The sequence below is a fragment of the Zychaea mexicana genome (assembly GCF_025766255.1).
Source record: "Zychaea mexicana strain RSA 1403 chromosome Unknown BDB00scaffold_40, whole genome shotgun sequence".
NCBI lineage: Eukaryota > Fungi > Mucoromycota > Mucoromycetes > Mucorales > Lichtheimiaceae > Zychaea > Zychaea mexicana.
This window is the reverse complement of record NW_026516703.1, coordinates 310,918-331,925: the sequence shown is the minus strand read 5'-3', so window position 1 is coordinate 331,925 and position 21,008 is coordinate 310,918. Positions and strand designations below refer to the sequence as shown.

Below are 21,008 nucleotides of genomic sequence, written 5' to 3'. Positions count from 1 at the left end.
CTCTTTTTTTATTAGGAAATCTCTATGTACATCGCTGTAACAAGAATCCCTTAGTACTGCTGCTTTTTGAATACCATCAGCATGTGTAGTTTATTGAATAGTTTCTATATGGCTCTTCTTTTGTATTTTTTTCCCCTACTATTTTTTGTATACTATTATTCCATCCTTTTTTTTACTACCTGTGCTGACGCGTCACCGTCAGTGCCGTGTGGTCTAATAAAGCACTATCATTGGCTATATGCACGTATGAGCAATATACTATATGCATGTGTGAGCAATTTTGAGCAAATGAAAAGGGGTGTATGAGTGGTTTTTGAGCAAATAGAATTGGATAAAGGGAATGGAAGTTTGTTTCTCCCAACGAATCATTAGCAAGCCCTAATGCACAGGAAGCCACGAACTCGCCAATGTCACTGTGTCGCTTAAACATCTCTCCAGCCAGTAAGAAGCTACAAATGACATGCAGGAGACGTGTATCACCCGTAAACAAAACGGTCATTCAGTGTACTCTGAAAGTACTCTGAAAGCCATCATGAAAGCACTCTGAAAGCACTCTGAAAGTACCGCTTTCAGTGTGCTTTCAGTGCCTCTGAAATCGCTTGCCAACTCCAGTGGGGGTTTGACTGCCATACTTCTGGAGTGTATGTTTAGACCAAAAATAAGCTCACAAAAATAGTTTTCTATATAAGGCAGCTTCAGTGGCTATGTGACTGCTATTGCCGTTTTAGTATGTTGTTGCTATACATGGTAGGTACATGTACTGCAATTTATAGCTCTTTAGCTACAATATTACATCTTCTAGAGGTCTTAATATACCTTAAATAAAGCCACTTTCAGTGATTTTTATACATCCTCATATGTAATGTCTAAAATAAGCAATGTGCCTATCTTCTATAAAAGCATATTTAGATGTATCTTTGACTTCTTCCTTGTTGTTGATTCTTTGTTGGCGCCTGATAGCCGACAGTTCGATCAAAACATTACCGGTATTGGCACCAGCATCTCGCTTTGAATGGATGCGACGCTTTATTTCGCCAATTGCTCTTTCCATGGCAAAAGCTGCTAAAAATGGTAATGGCCCAAGTCGTTCGATCGTCTTGTAATGGTGCGCCAACAGATGCATGTTAATTGTATGCACATTTGGAGAGATATGACCGGACTTTGACTGTTCATACAGCCACTTGGTCCAAGAGTTTGCCGCATGTTTGAGCTCACCGATTTGATCTACACCAATTACTCGACAGAATGTATAGCGAAAAACGGTTGCCAAATTTGCCAGGGCTTGTCTTATACTAGCATCATCATAGAAATCCCGGATCGTAGTAGAAAACTAATACAAGCCAACATGAATCCAGTCAATTGCATGGTAGAAACCACTTTGAAATGCAATGTCGCCACAATCTGCACTAACGGACGATAGGGTAGACGCCCTTGATGCTTCAATTAACATGCCGATCTCGTTCCGTGTGGCTCGTGATAAGTACAATGGATTTCCTTCTTGCCCGTATTTTCCACAGATTATCTGCCATACTTGTTTGGCTACACCTGCCATATTGTGCATAGGATCCACGGGAAAATAGGTGGCACCATGAAAAACTGGGAGTTTTGAAAATGGCGTGGCTTTCTTGTGTCCTTTTGCATCATTGATTGCTTTCTTTGAAGGGTTTGGGGCTCTTTTTTGCTTGAATGATTGGATCGACCGTACAGTAGGCTTTTCGTCTGCTTCTTTTAGTGCTGCTTCTTGGGTGGATGTGGATACTAATTTCTCATACGGCGGAAATATCATGGTGTTGTTGATGTATTTGCCTCCGAGTGTACAAAATCTGCAGCCGTAGTAATGGTGATGAGAAGACATACACGCCATACGGGTTGATGCCGGGTAGTCGCCTCCAACGAAAAGAAGGTGTGCCTTGACGTTAATAGTAGCCTGATCCACGGTTACATCCATGCCATGATTGCAGAGTTCATGAAGCTCTTGTATGGTTGGCTCCAGGAAGCTGAAAAGATCAACTGGTTTTACTGGACCGGGGCAGATGCAAACTTGAAGCATGTATTTGTCTTGAGTTCGGACACTTGGTGGAAAATTATAGACGATGACATTCACAATGGTCATAGAATGCTGTGAGCGACGAAATGGGTTGAAGTCGTCAGTAAAAATCGCAATCCCCAGATCCATTTCGCCAGTAAAGAAGGTAGGCTTTAGAATTATATAAACGGCACTGTCCCAAAAATCCTTCATCAAGCCTTCCTCGGATACATATTCAGCGCGATACTTGAGCAGTTCGCAGGTGGCTTCATCCCGGATTAACAGCCGAAGCTGTTCTTTCAACGATAACTGGATCATCGTCTTGCGTGCTGGTTTTCCGTCAGCTTTGAACCGTAGGGTATGGCATGCTGAACATGACGTGCTTCTATCGCTCTTGGTGTACATCTTACAACCATTCTCGCATACATCATACTCAGACGGCTCAAGTGGATAGCTTTTGCGTAAGACAGCACGTGCTGAATGGTAGCTGAGAAGCGGTGGGAGGACGCCCTTGATATACTTGTTGGTTCGTTTTATAAACTTGTCAAATAGTGCCCGTGTTCCTCCATGTCGAACATGAAAACCAAACATGTCAATGCTTGCTTCTACGTTTTCTTCTTGATCGAGTTCAGCGTCGTTGCTGTTGAATCGTTGATTAAAAGCGACTTTGCTACTACTTGTATTCTCATAACGATTTTGAGGAGGCGTATTGATACTGAAAACTGATTGGAACCGACGTCTGACGCTGCTAACACTCGACTGAAGTGAGCGTGCTATTTTACTGCCGCCTCTTTGACTTGAGGTGCTGGCGGTTATTGTTTCGAGGCTGCTTACACGGGATAGCGGCTCAGGTACCGAAACATTGTCATCCGAAAATTTGTGCAGCGCTCGTCTGGCAGCTTGTGTTTGCTCTTCATGCAAAGAATTGCTGGTGGATGGTTGACTACTACTTCCTGCAGGCTGAAAGCAGAGTTAATAGGTGTCTTACCGATAGTAAAACAAATTACCTAGCTTTCAATAAAAGCAGTAAATTCATGCTCCACTTTTTTAATCGTCTTTTGAATACAAATTGTGCGATGAGCATTGTGATCGGCAGCGGTAGCCTTTCTTTCGATGCCGCAAAATGGACATTTGAAGTTGGACTCTCTTGCTATTGCTGCTTTTTGGGGATTTTTGCTCATGACTCTGAGGCTAGTGAGAAAGTGAATTCAAAATAAAAACTTTTTTTTTCCAAGCACACAATGCATGAAACACTTAGGGGCCGACCCGTCATTACGCCGACAACCATAAACTAACTCGCGACAGTTAAGGGTTCCTAACGTGTACTTTTCACTTTGACACAGCCGTTAAAAGCAGAAATATCTCTTTTTCTCCTACTCCCATGAAATGGCGAGTCTAGCAGCAGAAAGTGACGAAATACCTACAGGCATACTAGGTCTAATTTCGAGCTTTTTGAACACGGCCAGGGATATCAAACGGCGACTGAATGAAGGTTTCCTTGGAATGCAAACCGAGATCACAGAGCTTCAGGAACACTAGCAACCATGAGCAATAGAATTGCCGATCTTGAGCAAACCGTCGAGCATCTGAATCTTGGCGCTGCCTCTGCACAGCTTCCAACATACCCGCAAAGCACGGCTATTGGTATGGAAGCTAGTCCATTTAACGGTATCCAGTTGCGCCGTGTCGTGTTGCATCCAGCAGATAACGACGGAAGATTGAGGCAGTTCTCTTGGGAGCTATACGACATCCTCTGGCAGCACGTTTTGGGCAATAATACATGGGACCACTCGTATCTTACCACATTTAAGCAGAATGTCATGCCTTTTGCTGACGGACTGGTCGATTATATGCGACAAACGGAAAACGTAGCAGTAACGGCGACATGGTCTGACTTGACGGACACCCAGCAGCGCAAGGCGATTGTATTGCTCGAGGATGGTGTAGTCAACGAATACCCATTGAAAGCCTGTGCTGGATACTGGGGCGCACGGCTCATCCTTGTCAGAGCTTTTTTTAAGAAGAAGATCCCTAGCCAAGCAGGAGGTACGGAATAAGCTACTTTTTATGTATTCGTGTCCACACTTATGTTGTGTCTTGTACATACAGTAGGTCCAACAACACCAATACCTCTAGAGAGGACAAGTATACACAGAAGTTTGCTGGAAAACTTAGAGCAATGCAATGTTTGTCTGGAGCCCGAGCTCCTTAATCAGCAGCTGACCCAAGGGTATTGATGATGCTTATACTTGTTTATAGATGCAATTGTAACTTTTAATAACACCTTTTTTGTGTTAAAGCTCAATTGATCAGCAAAGCATCACGGAAGAAGATGAGCAGACCTGCTAAGCAAATGAAGAAGAAATCGATGATCAAAGCAGCACTAGTGACGATGATGAAGAAAATTTCTTTAACGCTGACCAGGACACTCAGGAAGATTGTGATCACGAAAGGTATGAAACCATGTAAGATTTGATACATGTGATCGACTGCAATCGACTATAATCATTAATATGGATTTCCTGTATTGCATCATTACCTATCATAAGTGATATTGATGAAGACGAAGGCCCACTGTCTCTGGAGGCACAACTGACATCAAGCGAGGAGGATGAACAGGTCACACACCTGCCAACTACCAGTGGCAAAAAAGCAAAAACGAAAGGAAAGTCGCCAGCGCAGAAGCAGCCAGCGCGGCGAATAAAGCAGCTTGTCAACAAAGCAAGCATCCCCAGAAAAAAAGGTAAAGGTACAATGAGTTGCTATCCTTACATTATAATATAATGCATAAAAGTTAAAAGAAAATCATATCACTACCCGTTCTGTAGAACGTTCTCCCGTCATTTCAGAAAAACAGGAGCGCCTTAAAAGAAATGTTCGTACAAAAAGCCCAACCCCGGTCGATCCAGTCCCCACAAAACGTACTCGCGTCATGCGTACAGTTGCGTCAAAAATATGAGCACATAATAAATAGTCTTGCAATATCCACGTTGCCCCATCCAACCCATTAAAAGCTCACCAATAAAGTGATTTTGTTCTATCTCCCATTTAAACATCGAGCGTAAAAAACCAATATATTATCGCTTTTATGATCTATGCATATGAATAATATTTGAAAGCTATTCAATGAGATCTTATATCTACAGCCGTAAATATTCTACATTATTTCAAATGTTTAAAAAGTATTTAAAAGTGTTCAGAATCCATATGCGAAAAATATTTGAAAAGTGTTCTATACAGCTGCAAAATGAATATGTGTATACTTGCATATTTTCTAAATTTTTATTGAATATATTTTTACGAGGGTGCTGTGTATTATATAGCTCTCTTTGAAATTAAAGACCCAGCGGTATTAGTTGATCACTAGATGGAGAAGCTCGTTACAAATTTAAAGAACAAAATCATTTCCCTGGAAACCGAACAAGAGAAAGTCAATCTCTTATCCCGTTTTGAGGAGATCCTTGAGGAAGACGTTACGACTGTTGATCTCACTGAAGTCACGTTTCCTGAACCAGTTGCTACGAAAGGAAGGCCCAAAAATACGAAGGACAAAAGGATCCCATCTTCTTTTGAGACCGAAAAGAAAGAAGAACTGCTTAATGCTGCTAGTAACAATAAGCCTAAAAAGGCCCTTCAAACAAGCGAAGTACAACACGACGACTATGTCCTTTCCAACATCGAAAAGGGATCAAGAAACTTTGTGTTTGGAACGTGCTCATTAAAAGGTCAGTCTTTTTGTATTCAGAACAATTCTTCGTCATATGTACTATTCCCATTTTATATTAATAAATGTATATATGATTGTACATATAGGATTCGTACCGAGGTTAAACCAGAGTCTTTCTCCTTTTTAGTTCACCCAGATATTCCAAGGGATTGCATTCATGGGACAGTTAATATTGCTTCTGACGGCTGGTGTGGCTTCCGCACCATCGCGCATTGCGTTAAAGGAGACCAAGAACAATTCATGACGGTCAAAAGGGAAATGTTAGAGTGCCTGCACAAAAACAAGGACATATATTCGAAGTATTTCATCAGCATGTATGACCTTGCTCGCCTCGTGGAGACGATCGCTTTTGGCCTTGACTATACCCGCAACACTGAAGGCAAATATCCAAGGTGCCCCAGCAAGCATTGGTTCTACACTCCTAGTTGTGCCCAACTTGCTGCTGATACATACAGACGACCTATTGCTGTGTATCTGGACAGAGATGACAAAAACAAAAATGGAATGTACTGTACTGCGCCATTGTTGTTTGTACCATTTGAAGGACCAGGAACGAATGCTCGACCGTTACCTCTTATCAAGCAGTTCGTTTCAGGATGTCATTGGGCGACATTAGAAATGAAAACTGCAAAGAAACTACAATGGCCTTTTATCGAACGATCTGTTGTAACAGCTTGTGAAAAGATGGGTCACATGCATGATTTGCGCAAAAAGTTTGGAGATATCTGGACATCAAAAAGGTCAACATTGAGGAAAATGTTTAGAAAGAAACAATTTTTTTAAATAGTTTTTTCTTATGCATCTGTGTGACGCTTTCACATATCATTATCAATTTTCTCCTATTCCTTTTGTCTCAATACTAACATTTAATATACATATCCATGATAAAATCGATAAATATCAACTCAAGCTTTATTTCGCTCTTAGCACTCCATTTTGCACTCAATTGTCTACATCCTGCACTCCAACATCAGAAGGTCCATCAAGCGATATATTTATAAAGCAACTGTTTATTTTTGTGCAACTATTTGGTTTATTTGAGGAAAAATGGAGTGTCGAGTCACTTTTTTGGAGTGTCCCTAGTAATACCCTTTTAATAATCAATATGTTGCTATGGCAACCAACGACCAATGGAAGATATCTGTACTTGCAGCAGACGTTCTTGATTTGATGCTGACGCTGCTTGCCTTTGCTATTTGCTCCTATGCACTCTCAATATTATTCTTGCTTACAAGCAGAAACACTGTTTTCCTCGTATGAGTTTCGTCGACTTCATTTTCAATTTTGCGACACCGCAGTAGCACATTTATCGATAATTAAGGTTAAACAGCTTGGACAACGTAAAGCTCTGTAGTAACTAACAGCTTTCTTACAGACCAACGTACATCCTGTCAAACGTTCTGGGGTTGTCCCTGCCGCCCGTTACCCCTAAAAAATGCTAAGCACTCGCCGGAACACTGCCGTAATACATTCAAAAAAGATGCTAATACGTACAATCACTAGGGCATACGACCATGCAAGAATAAGCTATTACAAAGTGACAATTACATATGTATCGGACGCTCTACCTTTCAAAAATTTATTCAGCGTTGGCTAGATACAGTATGTGATTTAGGGTTAAAAGCAAGAGCTTGACAAACACAACGGTGCCGGCCGTGTTCACAGGAGTTTGTTCTTTATACAATACAGCGGTGCCAAGATTAATGGAGCATGTATATACACAATAATACCCTCAACGAGTAAGTAGAGCGCCGGTACGAATAGGCATTAGTGCGTTGATCTTACTCAGTACTTCAAGTAACATTTAAACATAATTATTGTGAAAACCGAATGCCACCAAGGGTGAAATCGACGAAATTATCGATTCAAATCATCAGAACCAAAATTTCGGTTAAAGTGTGCGTAAATCGAAATATTGCGGCATTTTTTGGGTCATGACAATCAAACCGCAAGCAATCAGTATCAAGTGGTGTGCATTTTTACTTTATTAGCTGATGAGCTCTAACCGTTGCGAGAGCAAATGCTGTTCTCACTAAATTAAAAACACGAAACGACAATACTAAAAACTAGATCAAACGCGTTCTTTGGTACTTCATAGATAGGTTCTCCGTCAATTGTTCGAAGACATGCAGACTCAATTATTGAGTCTGAAGGTCAGACATTGGACCGGATCGAGGATCACACGGCCATATCATAGCAACAGACGACACTGAAAAAGGTCTAAAGGACGTTGGTCAAGCTATTAGAATTTCCAAAAGTACACGAGCAGTGTGGCGGAAACTCTTCTCTGTAGGCACGCACGCAAAAGTATAGCGTATTACATTCAAGTCATCAGAAAAGTGAAAAGAAGCCTAATAAAAGTTTGATAGTATTATGCGATATACAGTAGCTGCGAGACCAATAGTGAGAGTCTCTGTGGTTGCTTTTATCACACAGGCCAGACTGGGTGAACGATACTATGATACATAGTCGGGAGCTTTAATTTCCAGAGGGAGGTGTTTTGTCAAAGATGAGCAAACAAATAACATCATCAGCTTAAGAAAGCAGCTTACATGGAACAAGCCCAACTATCTGGGCTATGGCGAGCATATCTTATAATAAAATGGTGATCGCTTATAAGCTGGGTTTCCTGCTATGTTGGTTCTAGAATGATTTTTGCTGCGGCTCAGCTTGTTTTTTGTAGATGAGGGCGATCATTACCGTACCTTGTACCTGCACATATTGTTTGCGAAATATATACGAGAGTTATAATCCTGCATACGCGCGGCATAAAAGTACCTGGTAACCCCAATATTCGCCTTTTCTCTCAAAAGCAGGGACACAGTCAAAAAATAGTTTTCCAACGTTCACTGTTATTACAACGAGGACACTACCCATTTATATGTACTTGAGCTACTCCTATCATATTTGTGGAAAGCAAAGATTATTACTGACTGTTTGAAGAATTGAATACTCTTATTCAAGGTGTAAAGAATTTGCATTTAATGGCGTAAGCGAGCGTACCAGATTTTCAGGAACTCATTTTTCCTTTATGGACACGAGGATTTTTCAATTGCAGGAAGATCCCGTGAGATAGAGCCCTTAAATAAACGGTCAGTACTCACCACTTGTAAAGTTCAATGATGAAAATTGTTTTGAAAAGGAAAAATAACGAGGTTTGAAGTTCATAAAACGCTTTGATTATCGAGGTTGAAAAAATCTGGGTACCACTGTATGTATGTATGCCTGCAGTATTCAAAGACATAGCGAACCGTTTCCTTGTCTTTGAATAAACGACCACGTGATTAAGGTGGAAGAGCTCACTAATTACTCGATGATGAGTATCACGCACCCCTATTTGTAGCGCGTACAATTCAAAGCAAAGAAAATTTTGGGAAAACGTTACACGTAACATTGGATAGGATAAATGATTAAATGGTATAGACACACACACAATCTGTCTGTAGAATAGGTTCAATGTGACAGCATTGAGTTCTCTTGTCCCTTTCTGACCTATCTTCACAGATGCTTGTTTGCCTTCAAAGACTTTCCGAAACGCTGCACATCATCCACCAACACATCCGAGACTTCTAATGCTGGAAAATGTCCGCCCTAATAAAGGAAAGCCGTTAATCCTTGACAAGATCAATCATTGTAATGGATCCATCCACTCAAACTCGCTGCATACCACATTCTGTTCATTATACTGCACGAGATTACCAGTCGCCTCCAACCATTCACGAGGAAACTGTAAATACAATCCAATCAAATGTTAGGTACTGTGTGCTCATAATCGAATAGTTATTCTGTTACACCCTACCTTGGTAAGTTCTCCGGGAAAGTAAGCTACCGCCATGGGGATAGTAACGGAGCCCATGAAGACCCTTTTCATTCCTGCTTCGTTAAAAGCCTCGTAATACAGGCGTGTAGACGATGACATTGTGTTTGTCAGCCAGTAGATGGTAACTTGCGTCAGGAATTCTTCGGTCGTGACAGTTTCTGGTAACGCTTGGGTCTCTACGTTACCAGAAGGATGATACGTCCAATTGTGGAATTTCTCAAGCATCCATGCTTTGTTGTAATAAGGTTACTTATTTTCCTAAAATATACGTATACGTACATCATCAACTCACCTAAAAGACCCACAGGGCTATCAGTTAACCCGTATGCTAACGTGTATGGTCGAGTGGCCTGTATAGCCCGATATCCGGCATCTCGATCATTTTGCACATCGGCAAATGACTTTCCCTTGAGCTTCACAACGCCCTGACCGTACACAGGACCGAAACCGAGAGCAATACTTGCGAGAAACTTGGCCACCTTGACAGGGTGAGAAAACAAAAACGAGGGCGTAGGTAACGGTGGTGAGCAGAGTGGCATCACCGTGTGGTACCCCTTGCAATGCACCGATCTTTCCATGGCCATCCATTTTCCAATCATACTTCCCCAATCGGATCCGTGTACAACTATGTTGTATGAATCAGTTAACTCAAACCGTGCTCTTGTTAAATTTTGGGATACACGTACAGTACTCATTGTACCCGATGGTGGTCATGAGGTCGTCCATAATTTCGGCATTCTTTCCAACACCGTGACCAGGTAGTTTGGGTGCTTCTGAGAACCCGTAGCCGGGTAAGCTGGGAATCACGACGTGAAAAGCCTATCAACAATACCAATTTATTGTGTGTAAGCATAATGAGCCTGGATAATTAGTTTTAATTCATTACCTGACCTCCATTTGCGCCGTCTCGGAGAGGCTGGATTACTTTGTGATATTCATAAAAGTTGGATGGCCAGCCATTCAACAAAAGGAGAGGAATAGCATCGGGACTGTCTGAAGGCTCATGAATAAAGTGGACACGTAAGCCCTGAATGGTTACTTGGTAATGGTGCCATTGATTCATCTCAGCACGCGCTTTTTCCCAGTCGTACTCGTTGAGCCATGCTTTCACCAGCGGTTCGACAGCCCAGCGAGGCGCGCCGTATGTCCATCCGGCATCCTTCTCAAGCTCGTTAGGATACTCGGCATTTTGGAGTTTCTGCTTGAGCAAAGCGAGCCGCTCAGACGGGATAGAGGGGATTTCAAAAGGTTCGATGGACATTGTTTGTTATCGAGGAAAATAAGGAAAGAGAAGAAGATTCTGGATTTTTATGCAGCTCGATGCTAAATATATGCTAGGTTATTCCGCCGCTTATCCAATTGTTACGCCGCAGGCTGGTTGACAAGTGATTTTTCTTGAACCTGTGGTTGTTACACACACATATGCGCTTGTACCATATTGCTTGCAACGCAAAACCTGGAAACAATACATCGCTACCATCGGTCTTGTTGCCTTTCTTTTATATGAGTCATAACCCTTCCGAAAACGTCATTAAGCGGCTTCCCTAAATTATTTTGACATTTGCCGCGAGAAAATTAATTTGAACCGAAAGTACTGAGCATAGTTGCGTATATGTAGTACATGAGAAGATATAAAGTGATGTCAGGAGGAGGGAGATACTGTAGTCTGCGAAATGATTACTCGTCTACGTATGCATATTCTTTAGTCGGTCGATTGGCGCTGTATGAACTTTCCAATAATATACATACCGTAACTCTGACATCATCTTTTCAGTAGATATTACGTACAGTTTCTCTTACTATGTTTAAGCATTATTGAAACGTTGCTTTTGGTGGATAGGCAAGTATATCAAAAGAGCTCTATAAGTTTGACTTTTTCTTCTTGGCTGGCTGCGCCATTGCAACTGCCATTTGATGTCAAATCAAAGTAATAGAAAAGCAGAGATGGTGATGCCGAAAACATATCATAAATTATACCAGAATTACTTTCATGGTTTTTATTCTTCTGAATGTACCTCGCACTAGCAAGTAATTAACCATCCTTGCAAAAACAATTTTGTAATAAGGGCTAGGCTGCATATTGTTGTCGAACACAGGCAAGGCTGGATCGTTGCTCATAATATAAAACGATTTACTATAGTAGTTACTGCTTGCTGTCGTTATGATAGAGCGAAGCTTTGCAGTGTGTAAGGATGGATTGTAGTCGTCAATACTGCATAGTAGTTGCTATTGCAATTTTCGATGTTGCTCGACAACAAGTTGAGCAACACAAAAAACCCCGCTCGCTAGATTTGAGCTCTTCCATTTCCACGATACATGCATCACCAGGTTTGAAAAAGAACGATTGGACCACGATAATAAGTCAGTCGGTTGAGTCCTTTCTCTATTGCAGCATCACAGGATCAAAACAAGCTCAACATAAGCAGGAAAGCGAATTGTTGTCGAACATAAAGATTCTTACTTCTCGTAAATTTCTTGCAGCGATTGCTAGTCTTGAGGATGCCGGTACGACAAGAAGTAGTACCGTAAAGCCTAGCAGCCAAACTAAGAGAATTCGCTGCACATCGTCACTTATCATGTGTATAAAATAGTAGTAGTGATTAATTATGACCGTCAATTATAGCATTTAAAGTGTATGTTTAATGTTGTTTACAATCATATTATTTCTTTTGAAAGAAGCTAGTGAGGCTTTTCATGCCGCGGGTATTAACCTTGGCCAGACTTCTTGGGACCTCCGGTTTTCGTTTCTATGTAACCAGTGATCGTAAGTTGCGCTTAGTCCTGGTATGATTTACATATGTAAATGTACTTCTTGAATAAACTGACCTTCAATGGGGATGTATCAGAAGCAACGTCTGAAGCCGTGACAGCAGCAGATGTTTGTGCAGCTTTGAAATAGGTGCTTGTAGATCCGGTGAAATAGTTTGTGATATCTCCCATTTCCTGCTCCACTTCAATTTCCTTCAATCTGTCGTACGTCAAAAGAAACACGGTAAGAGGAGAGAGCGATAGATGTTTTCTTTTTCTCTTCTTGTATGTTTTTTGCTGTGTGTATGAACATCGACTTACTCTAAATGCTTCAATAGAGACTTGAACCAAGACTCGCTCAGGTATTTGGATAACAGATACACAGCTTCTTGTCGGTATATATCTATAAACCACATCCAAGGTTAGATCATCTTTTCTTTATCAAAGTGCAAGTCTCCAAACCTTGGTTTTCTTTATCCGTCGCTGCCTTTTCCAGTTCCTCTGCGATTGTACTTTGTAAAAGCGGAATGGAGGCAAACTTGGGAACCAGTTGATCCACTTTTTTCTGTAACCAGGCCAAAGCCTTTTCATCATTCAGACGATACACATGCATATCTGTCGCAATTTCTATTGCAGAATTCACATTAGTGTGTGCATTCAAGAAACTACGTGTTTTGTCAAAGATACCTTTGGTGTCACACAAATGTAATAACTGCTGCTGCAGTCCTTTCAAGCGTAGTAAATACGTTATCGAGTTGTTTTCATTATCATTATCGCTGTCGTCGTTGTCGTTGTTGTTGTTGTTGTTGCTACCACTACTGAATATATCATCCAGCGTCCTGAACTTGTCTCCTGACTACACCGCGTATACCAGCCAAGACTGTTAACGACTAATATTGATGCATGGTAAGTCATCATCATAAAGGGGTATTTACCTGTTTTCGCGCGTTTTCGAGAATAGGCAATGTAATAAATAGCGGATCGACGTGCGTGATATGGCGTATGGAACCGTCTATTATACACATATATAAAAAATTCGCGTTTGTGATTAGTTTCACTGTCTAGCATTTATCGATGCCGTGTAGTGCAGTCGAAAAGAGAGTCAAACCTTTGTATAACATCTCATCAATGAGCCAAGAGGTTTTGCGTCCAACGCCTGTCACCTTTTGCGCTTCATAAATGGACTGATCGTCGTCGTCATGAAAATATAAAGCGGATCGGCCTGACAATAAAAGTGGTTATCAACTTTTGATTCGTTTAAATCGAACAAAATTACAACAAAAAAAAGTGGGGGTCTTTTTTTTTACCAGTCTGTGGACATGGCAAGTGAACCGGTGTCAGTGCTTGTAAATCTAAAACAGATCGTCATACTTATTTGGTAAGCGAGTTCCAGTACCGGTAACGCGATTCAGGTGTATATGTGGCATGTTACCGTGATGTTTTGCGTGGGTCACTGCAACAAATTTAGTATTGTTGGCCATGGTAAAACGATATAAAAAGAAGGTACCAGATAAAAGAATGCGGTGCCGTGACTAAGTTATACATAAAAATCTACGTCGCACCTCGGAACGGAACGTGATCCCGGATTTTTCTTGCTGGGTGGGCCGTAAAAAATAGGAAGGTCTTTTACATAACCCAACCCGAAAGAAATTTGCGTGAACGAGTGAATCAAGTTGGCGCAAGGCAGACGAGGGGAACTTTATTTGATTGTCAAGTATGGACCCTTCCGTTTTGTGAGTGTATACCACTTTTGAGAAAACCTGTCGGAGAGTTTCTCCTTCGATCCTTATAGAATTAGTTATGTCCGTGTAGTGCGGCTGCCCTTCTTTTTTCGTCAAATTTTGATGCAACGGTTCACGCGTCTTCGGTTCCCTTTTGGTGCTGGTGGTAGCCCTCTTCTTCGCCAGTGCCACGGTGGCTCTCATTCCCATTTCCCGCGCCCTCCTCACACTACTACTACTACTACTACTACTGTTGCAGCCTCTGGTCGACTCTTGCTTCGAAAACAGTCGTATGCCACACACCGTTCTATACGCCAAGTTGGTCAGGCTCAAGATGCAGGAGCATTGCAAAACTTGATGCGACGCGTAATGGAGATCGATGCTGAAATCAACAACGTTATGCCTGCTGAAGATTTCAAGCCTAATGTATATTTATACATTCCAGTTTAAGCAGCTTGTAGTGGAGAAAAGTGTCATGCATTTTTTTCGGTTTTAATAGTATTCCTTTCTTTTTGTTGTTGTCCAGAGCCTGGCATGCAAAGCCTATTGTACAGCAGAAGCCTATGATTTTGCTGCACTCAAGGATGCAATATCGGCAACAGCAACGACTACCACAACTACAGATAGCTACTACAGCAGCAACGATAGCAACAATGAAAGTCATGACATGATGCACGTTGAAATGCCTCAAGGCGGTGAAGCTTATGTATTTGCCAATGGCACGTGTGTCACCTGGGCTGCTCAAGATAACGAAGAATTTGTGCATGAAACGCTCGGATTAGCGCGTGTCAAGCCCATTGGACATATAACAACCGAAACAATGGCCTTTACTTATGACCAAGACGAGTACGTTTCCCACCCCCACCCCATCCTTTTCGTTTTAATTGTGATGAGAGAACTAACAAGTAATATAATAAAAATAGACCCACTGGGTTAAAAGGTGGCCTGATTTTGCTCAATCCAGATCTCTCTCCTCAGCTGGCAAAAGCTGCATTTTCTTACGGTCTGGCCAGATCCGTCAAGCTGGCTACCATCGAAGACATGTTTGATCAATACTTGGACCGTGCACAATGGCTCAAGGTATCACGTAAAGACCTTCAAGACGCTTCCAATGACCTGGCGCAACTCCACCAGCATACCATGTCCAATGCGCGTGACGGATTTCTGGATACACCCGAACTCCATTGGAGCAGGCCTGAACTAGAAGGTAAAAAGCAAATCCCTCCAAGTACAACTAAGGGTTAGTATGTAACTTCCGAGAGAGCATCCCATTTAATATATATAATGTGGCAATCATGATAGGATACTATACCTCGATCTCACAAAGCCTGGACGTTCGACCACGTATTTCAATCCTCAACAGGAAGCTCGAACATGCGGACGCTCAGCTCGCCGATTTAAGGCAGAACTTGTCGGAAAGAAATCAATACACTTTACAATGGCTTGTAGGTCTGGTGTTAGCCTCCATTGCTGTTTGTAAATTCTACGAACTGTCAACTGAACGACGAAAAGTAGCTGCACAATTAGCAGTAGCAGAAGCCCAGGTTGAAGATGATTATAGCGTTCACACTCCCACTGTTGTGACATGATAAAAAAAAGTCATTTTCATATCTGATATATCGAAACAATGATACGTATAACAAGGATTAAGTGATGATGCAAAAACATTGAGCAAGTATGAAGTGTAGCCATGTGTGTACTAGCAATACTACTACTACTACTACTGTACTGCAGGCAGCAGTACCGTACTCGCTGTGAGCCACCAGCAATAGACGCGTCCAAACAATATATGCAGGTCTTCTATTGTATCCGAACATGAATTGTTACATGTTAATAAAATGACGCCCTTGTTGTCTTGTGCATATGCAAACTGATGTCGTGGTTGAAATGTACATATGATCGCCTTCCCACCGCCGCTGCATGGATGCTCATTAGACAGACTTGTCGCCATGACTCCTGGGTTATGATCAATATATCATCCAACTGTATATCCACGGAGAATCACTCATGGGATGACTAGCACTACAAAATACACATACATCGTATTAGCCGTAACAGTACCTAGTAGTACATAGAGTAGGCTGATGATATATTCGGTAATACTGTCAAGAAAGATAGGAAAAAGGGATAAAGAAAGTTATGTAATTTATCATAGATACATTACTTTGTATACAGAGACAAAAAACGTCAAGAAAATTATTGCAAGAGAAGGAAGGGTAGTTTGTTGGAAGAAAGGGGGGAGAGAGAGAGAGAGTAAAGAGGGTATAATAATATATAGACAAAATAGGAACAATGTACTTGACACACACACACAAGGGGGGAAGGGATCATAATATAAATTCTAAAATTAAGAAGGGTGGTGGTTTATCGGAACGAGGGGATCCATGACGAACGTTTGTCACGGGCTGCCATGGTAGCAGCAGCAGCAGCCTTTTCGTCAATATCTCCAGCCGTGCTGATATCCTTCACCGCACCACGACCTCTTAAAGGTTTAGCGATTCTACCAAAGTCAAATGCTGCCATACCGCCCTGCGATTTGGTCGAACGAGCATGCTCCAAGCGTTCTCTTACAGTTTGAAGCTGTGCCTCGAATCTATAGTTGTCATTGCGGGAGAGTTAGAGAGAGAGGTTCAGATATGCTGCTGAGAGAATGAAAAAAACTTACTTTTCATTCTGAGAAAGCAATCGTTGTTTGGCTTCCTGCAATAGAGTTTCCAAGTTCTGGATCCGTTCATTGCGTGTAATAAGCTTACGATCTGCCAGCGCGGCTTCCTTTTTCAGCTGCGAGTTTTGTTCGACCAGCTAAAATTTTAGAGAATGTATGATTACTGTGGTCAGTCCCAGATTAACGATTCAAGGGGAAATATGACATAGCATCTCAGTTTTCTAACCTGTTTCTGCACATTGGTTAGCTGTTCAAGATTTCTTTCCAGGAACGACATTTTCTTTTGCTGTGCCTTGTTGTTGGTGGCTCTGAGCACATTTGTGTATTGCTCTCGCGTCTCGTCCAGCGAAATCTCCAACTCGACCACCTTTTCACAACGGTTTTGCAGATCACGCATCAATGCCTTCTTCATGACTTCAAAATCAGCGAGCTGATGTGCCATAGATTTGCGCATGCGTTCCAGATCCTTCTCCTTCTCCTCGTAGGTCATGCCATCACTACTAGAGCCATCGGTCGTTGTCGTTGTCGTCGTCGTCGTTGTCGTTGTCGGTTTTTGACGTCGAGCAGAGATAGCGGCTTGAAGTTTGTCGTTGATGCTTTGGAGCTCTTGCACTGCACTTGTCAGTTTGTCTTCTTCCTCCGTCTTGAGTTCCAAATCATGCTTGAGTTCTTCGATCTCACGTTGCTGCATCTCTTTCTTGGTTGCATATTGTGCCTCGATCTTGCCCTAAGGTCATCATTTTACAAACGCACATAATAGAACCGTTGGACACACATGCTCTCTGTCTCTCCCATTCTTTTATATATACTATATTTATCTCGGTTTCTAGAAAACTTACCTTCAACTCCGAGATGGTATCCTGGATATCAGCATCGCGCTCTTCATCAGCAATGGTCTTTTCGAGCAACTCTTCATATTCGGTTTCCAATGTCGCGATCCTCCTTTCCAGTTCGGTGCGCCTGTTGCTCAACCCTTCCTTGTCTTGGCTCAAGCTACGAATCGTTTCTTGGTGCTTATCAACAAGCGCTTTCGATTCACCAAGCTCTTGCTTCAAAATAGCAAGCTCTTCAGGCGACATGGTGTAATCATTTGGATTAATATCTGCCAGGTTCTGAAGCGTATCTGCCATTTGTCTTTGCTTCTCGTTCACTTCACCCTAGTATGACGATCATATATACATATGCACATTAGTTTCTCTCCCTCTCTTGAAATAACCTTTGCTATAGTCATCAAGTTATATATCCTGTATGTAACTTACGGAAGCATTCTTCTTCATCAACTCTGAAGTCTTTTGCGCAATTTCTTCCTGTTCTTTTTGAACTGATTCACGAACTTGTGTCAAAGTCTTGCGCAGCTCTTGTAACTCGGCTGTCAGCTCTTGATTGGCCTCCTTAAGCGAGTCTACTGTGATTGCGCTCTCTTTGCTATCATACGTAACCTTTTCGAGCTGCACCTTGACTTCACTCAGCTCGGCTATCATCTGCTGATTCTCTCCGGTGTATGTCTTTTCCTGCTCCTTGAGCTCAGTAAGTTCCTCCTGCATTTGCTGTACTTGCTTTTCTCGGCTCGAAAGTTCATTTTCCTGCAAGTAAATGACGATGGGAGTGTTAAATTGATGTACATAGTTAATAGGAAGAATAAACGTCACTGATGGTGATACCTTTTCTGTTATTTGTTCCACAAGTTCGTTTTCACGCTTTAACAGTTCTTCACGCTCGTCCTTATCCAGAACGGGTGTCGGCGTTGACGGTCTTGAATCAGGAGCACTTTCGGTAGCAGCAATAGCGCGAGCAGCGGGGGATTGTTTTGGTGCATTATTTTTCTTATCCATCGTAGCCCATTGAATTTCAGGCACCTTGCGACCTGAGCGCCAGATTGTAATTTCGCCCTCCAAAGCTGTAATGTATTGTTGGTATGAGACGGTGTCGCTCTTGACTTTCTTCAAAAGAGCTTTTAATTCTGCAGGCGAAAGATCGGCATTGACCTTGGCCTTGTTCTTGATCGTCTTTGCACGGACACCAAAACGAAGTGTCGATACCGTTTCGGCTTCGTTGTACGAGGATGGTGAACAGTTGATAATCAAGGTTGTCCGTGAGTTACCACCCAAGGATTCTTGCAAGATACGAGTTAATTTTGAATCTCGGTATGGAATATGGCTCGACTAAAAAGAGAATCGGATTGTAACTGTTAAAGTATAGCTCACCTTTTTTTTTTTTTAAAAAAAAAAGTCGAGTGATTCTTATCTACTTTACCTTGCCATCCGTCAAAGCATTAATGACCATGCCCAAAGCCGTCAGGGATTTGTTGATCTTTTTGGCTTCTTCCAAAGTTTGACCGGAAGCACCGGTTTTGCCAACCTTCTCAGAACCTGCCAAATCAACCAAGTAGAGTTTACCGCTTTTGGCAGCGCCAGTATCGAGATTCTTTTGTGTGATGGTGATCAACACCATTGAATGACTTCGAGAACTCTCGGCGTTCATGTCTAGTATTTTTAAGATAGTTCACATCAGCCCCGAGCACTGCAATCATCTTTTGCTTTCTATTTAACCAGCTATTAATTACTTGTGGAGGCAACCACACGGTTGTTGCTACCGCGACGCATGACTTCATACACTTCTTCGGTGGAGGAAACATAAACTTCAAGCACGCCCTTAACGTAAACGCCCTTGACTTTATCTTCGTGGATAGGAAGGTTATCGTGTTGAGCTAGAGGATCGCAGAAAGAAGAAGTGTAGAACTTCCCATGTTAGTACAAATCTGGGTAATAGATCGAGAAGCGAAAGCGGTCAACAGAGATATATAAAGACAACACATTACGGTTCAACAGATCGCGCACTTTCTCCATATAAATTTCCATATAGGAAACCTTTACGGTGAATTCCATATTCGCAGGCGACTCCATGATGCTTGCAAAAATCTGCTCCACGATACGTGGAATGATACCCTTGTTGACCTCGTCATCGATACTCGAGCCCATCATGGTAAATGTCTTTATGGAGCATTAGATATTAATGCAGACTCGTAAGGAGAGACTATACTTAACCAAGTGTGCAGGAATGTTTGTATATATACCTTTCCGGAACCCGTTTGGCCATAAGCAAACACAGTACCGTTGTAACCAGCAACGACATCTAGATTTTATTCATGCAACAATTTGGTTACTTTTGAGTAAGTGATAACGAAAGATAGCGTGTTTCCCACAAAAAAGGGCTCTTTGAATGTTATCCTACCATCGACAATCGACTTGATCGAATAGTTGAAAATGTCTTCTTGCTTGGTGTTCATACCAAACACCTTGTCGAACGCATAGCTTGCTCCCTTCGTTTCTTGACCCTGTAATACATCATATTCGTATCCAAAGGAAAAGTACGGTTAGGAAAGTGGGAGTAGGAGATAAAATATGGTTTCAAGATGGAAGCAAAAGAAAACAAAAGAAGAGACTAGCTTACATTGAGTTTTACCGCCGTGCCTTCCTCGGCAATGTCAATGATGGGCTCACCCCCTTCTTTAATTTCCAGTTTGTTTTGCGGTCGGAAACGACACACGACCTTGATGCTGTTGCCTGACATCTTTATCTAATCCAGTTCCAAGTCCCACCCCCACCCGCCAATCTCTTCAAGTCAGCCACCAAACTCTTTCGATTTTACGCTTTGTACTCAATGTACGAGAAAAAGCGATCATGTGTATGATGGTAATGTACCTGATTCCGCAGAAAAAGCGAGGGTGATAAAAAAAGGCTAAATATTAGAGTTAGGTAAACTTGGAATGCGAACCAACTTTTTTTTTGACAATGGCCGACACAACGTACAGATAAGAAAAAAAAGGTTGAAAAAGAAAGAAAGAAAGAAAGGTAACAGAAGGTGGATGGGTTGAAGTGCGGAGGTAGTAGGAAGAAGAAAACAGTTTGGGCCGAAGAGAAAATAAACCTTATAATACTACTACTACTACATACACACTCTGTATACTGGGGGTTGTACGGACGGACAAAAGTGTGGTTTTTCGGAGCCACATCCGTGAGTGTAGTGTGTGACAAGGTTGGATACTAACCGACCAGGTTCCTGTGCCTGGGACCAAAACTGCATGATTCGAGGGGGGAAGATCGGGACACGTATTGATGCGTCCCTTTTCCTTCAGCCGTTTTACAACGTCCTAGTATTAAATGTTTATAAGAGAGAGAGAGAGAGAGAGAGAGAAAGGCTATTGTCGTTATTCATATAAAAAAATATTCTACATATATATAAAAGTGTGTGTGTGTGCGTGTGTGTTGGGGTGGGTGGGATATTGGTGTTGTAGTGGTAAA

General features: G+C 41.9%; 6 protein-coding genes across 6 annotated transcripts; 2 read left to right on the top strand and 4 right to left on the bottom strand.

Moving 5' to 3' along the window:
* Positions 1 to 2,080: 2,080 nt before the first annotated feature.
* BDB00DRAFT_764385 (uncharacterized protein) lies at positions 2,081 to 2,431 on the bottom strand (the record flags this gene model as incomplete). The annotated part of the gene is made up of 1 exon (XM_053119455.1): positions 2,081 to 2,431. A coding segment is annotated over one exon (351 nt), but the record flags the coding sequence as incomplete, so codon positions are not given.
* A 1,139-nt stretch (positions 2,432 to 3,570) lies between these two features.
* Positions 3,571 to 4,083, top strand: BDB00DRAFT_788305 (uncharacterized protein; the record flags this gene model as incomplete). The annotated part of the gene is made up of 1 exon (XM_053120789.1): positions 3,571 to 4,083. The coding sequence occupies one exon, from the start codon at positions 3,571 to 3,573 to the stop codon at positions 4,081 to 4,083; it is 513 nt and encodes a 170-aa protein (XP_052979347.1).
* A 5,168-nt stretch (positions 4,084 to 9,251) lies between these two features.
* BDB00DRAFT_788304 (Alpha/Beta hydrolase protein) lies at positions 9,252 to 10,834 on the bottom strand (the record flags this gene model as incomplete). The annotated part of the gene is made up of 6 exons (XM_053120788.1): positions 9,252 to 9,344; positions 9,421 to 9,480; positions 9,553 to 9,803; positions 9,866 to 10,198; positions 10,260 to 10,392; positions 10,460 to 10,834. 6 exons carry the CDS (start codon positions 10,832 to 10,834, stop codon positions 9,252 to 9,254), a joined length of 1,245 nt encoding a protein of 414 aa, XP_052979346.1.
* Positions 10,835 to 12,401: 1,567 nt separating this feature from the next.
* Positions 12,402 to 14,132, bottom strand: BDB00DRAFT_408120 (ribonuclease H2, subunit B). The gene is made up of 7 exons (XM_053117270.1): positions 13,754 to 14,132; positions 13,629 to 13,673; positions 13,430 to 13,543; positions 13,257 to 13,333; positions 13,009 to 13,177; positions 12,784 to 12,948; positions 12,402 to 12,724 (listed from the first exon to the last, which is right to left on the bottom strand). Exons 1-7 carry the CDS (start codon positions 13,800 to 13,802, stop codon positions 12,639 to 12,641), a joined length of 705 nt encoding a protein of 234 aa, XP_052979345.1. The 5' UTR covers positions 13,803 to 14,132; the 3' UTR covers positions 12,402 to 12,638.
* BDB00DRAFT_872796 (uncharacterized protein) lies at positions 14,038 to 15,631 on the top strand (the record flags this gene model as incomplete). Its single annotated transcript, XM_053127006.1, has 5 exons — positions 14,038 to 14,054; positions 14,114 to 14,468; positions 14,569 to 14,888; positions 14,966 to 15,249; positions 15,345 to 15,631. 5 exons carry the CDS (start codon positions 14,038 to 14,040, stop codon positions 15,629 to 15,631), a joined length of 1,263 nt encoding a protein of 420 aa, XP_052979344.1.
* A 775-nt stretch (positions 15,632 to 16,406) lies between these two features.
* BDB00DRAFT_788301 (kinesin heavy chain) lies at positions 16,407 to 20,277 on the bottom strand (the record flags this gene model as incomplete). The annotated part of the gene is made up of 12 exons (XM_053120787.1): positions 16,407 to 16,635; positions 16,708 to 16,844; positions 16,934 to 17,434; positions 17,547 to 17,864; positions 17,967 to 18,290; positions 18,369 to 18,869; positions 18,961 to 19,190; positions 19,271 to 19,414; positions 19,526 to 19,697; positions 19,781 to 19,839; positions 19,939 to 20,041; positions 20,158 to 20,277. The coding sequence occupies 12 exons, from the start codon at positions 20,275 to 20,277 to the stop codon at positions 16,407 to 16,409; spliced, it is 2,838 nt and encodes a 945-aa protein (XP_052979343.1).
* Positions 20,278 to 21,008: the final 731 nt, after the last annotated feature.

Coding starts and splice junctions, on each gene's coding strand:
- BDB00DRAFT_408120 (XM_053117270.1), bottom strand. CDS start 13,802: ATGGCCAACAATACTAAATTTGTTGCAGTGACCCACGCAAAACATCAC. Junction 13,674..13,753: donor GACCCACGCAAAACATCACG/GTAACATGCCAC, acceptor GATCTGTTTTAG/ATTTACAAGCACTGACACCG. Junction 13,178..13,256: donor TCGAAAACGCGCGAAAACAG/GTAAATACCCCT, acceptor TACGCGGTGTAG/TCAGGAGACAAGTTCAGGAC.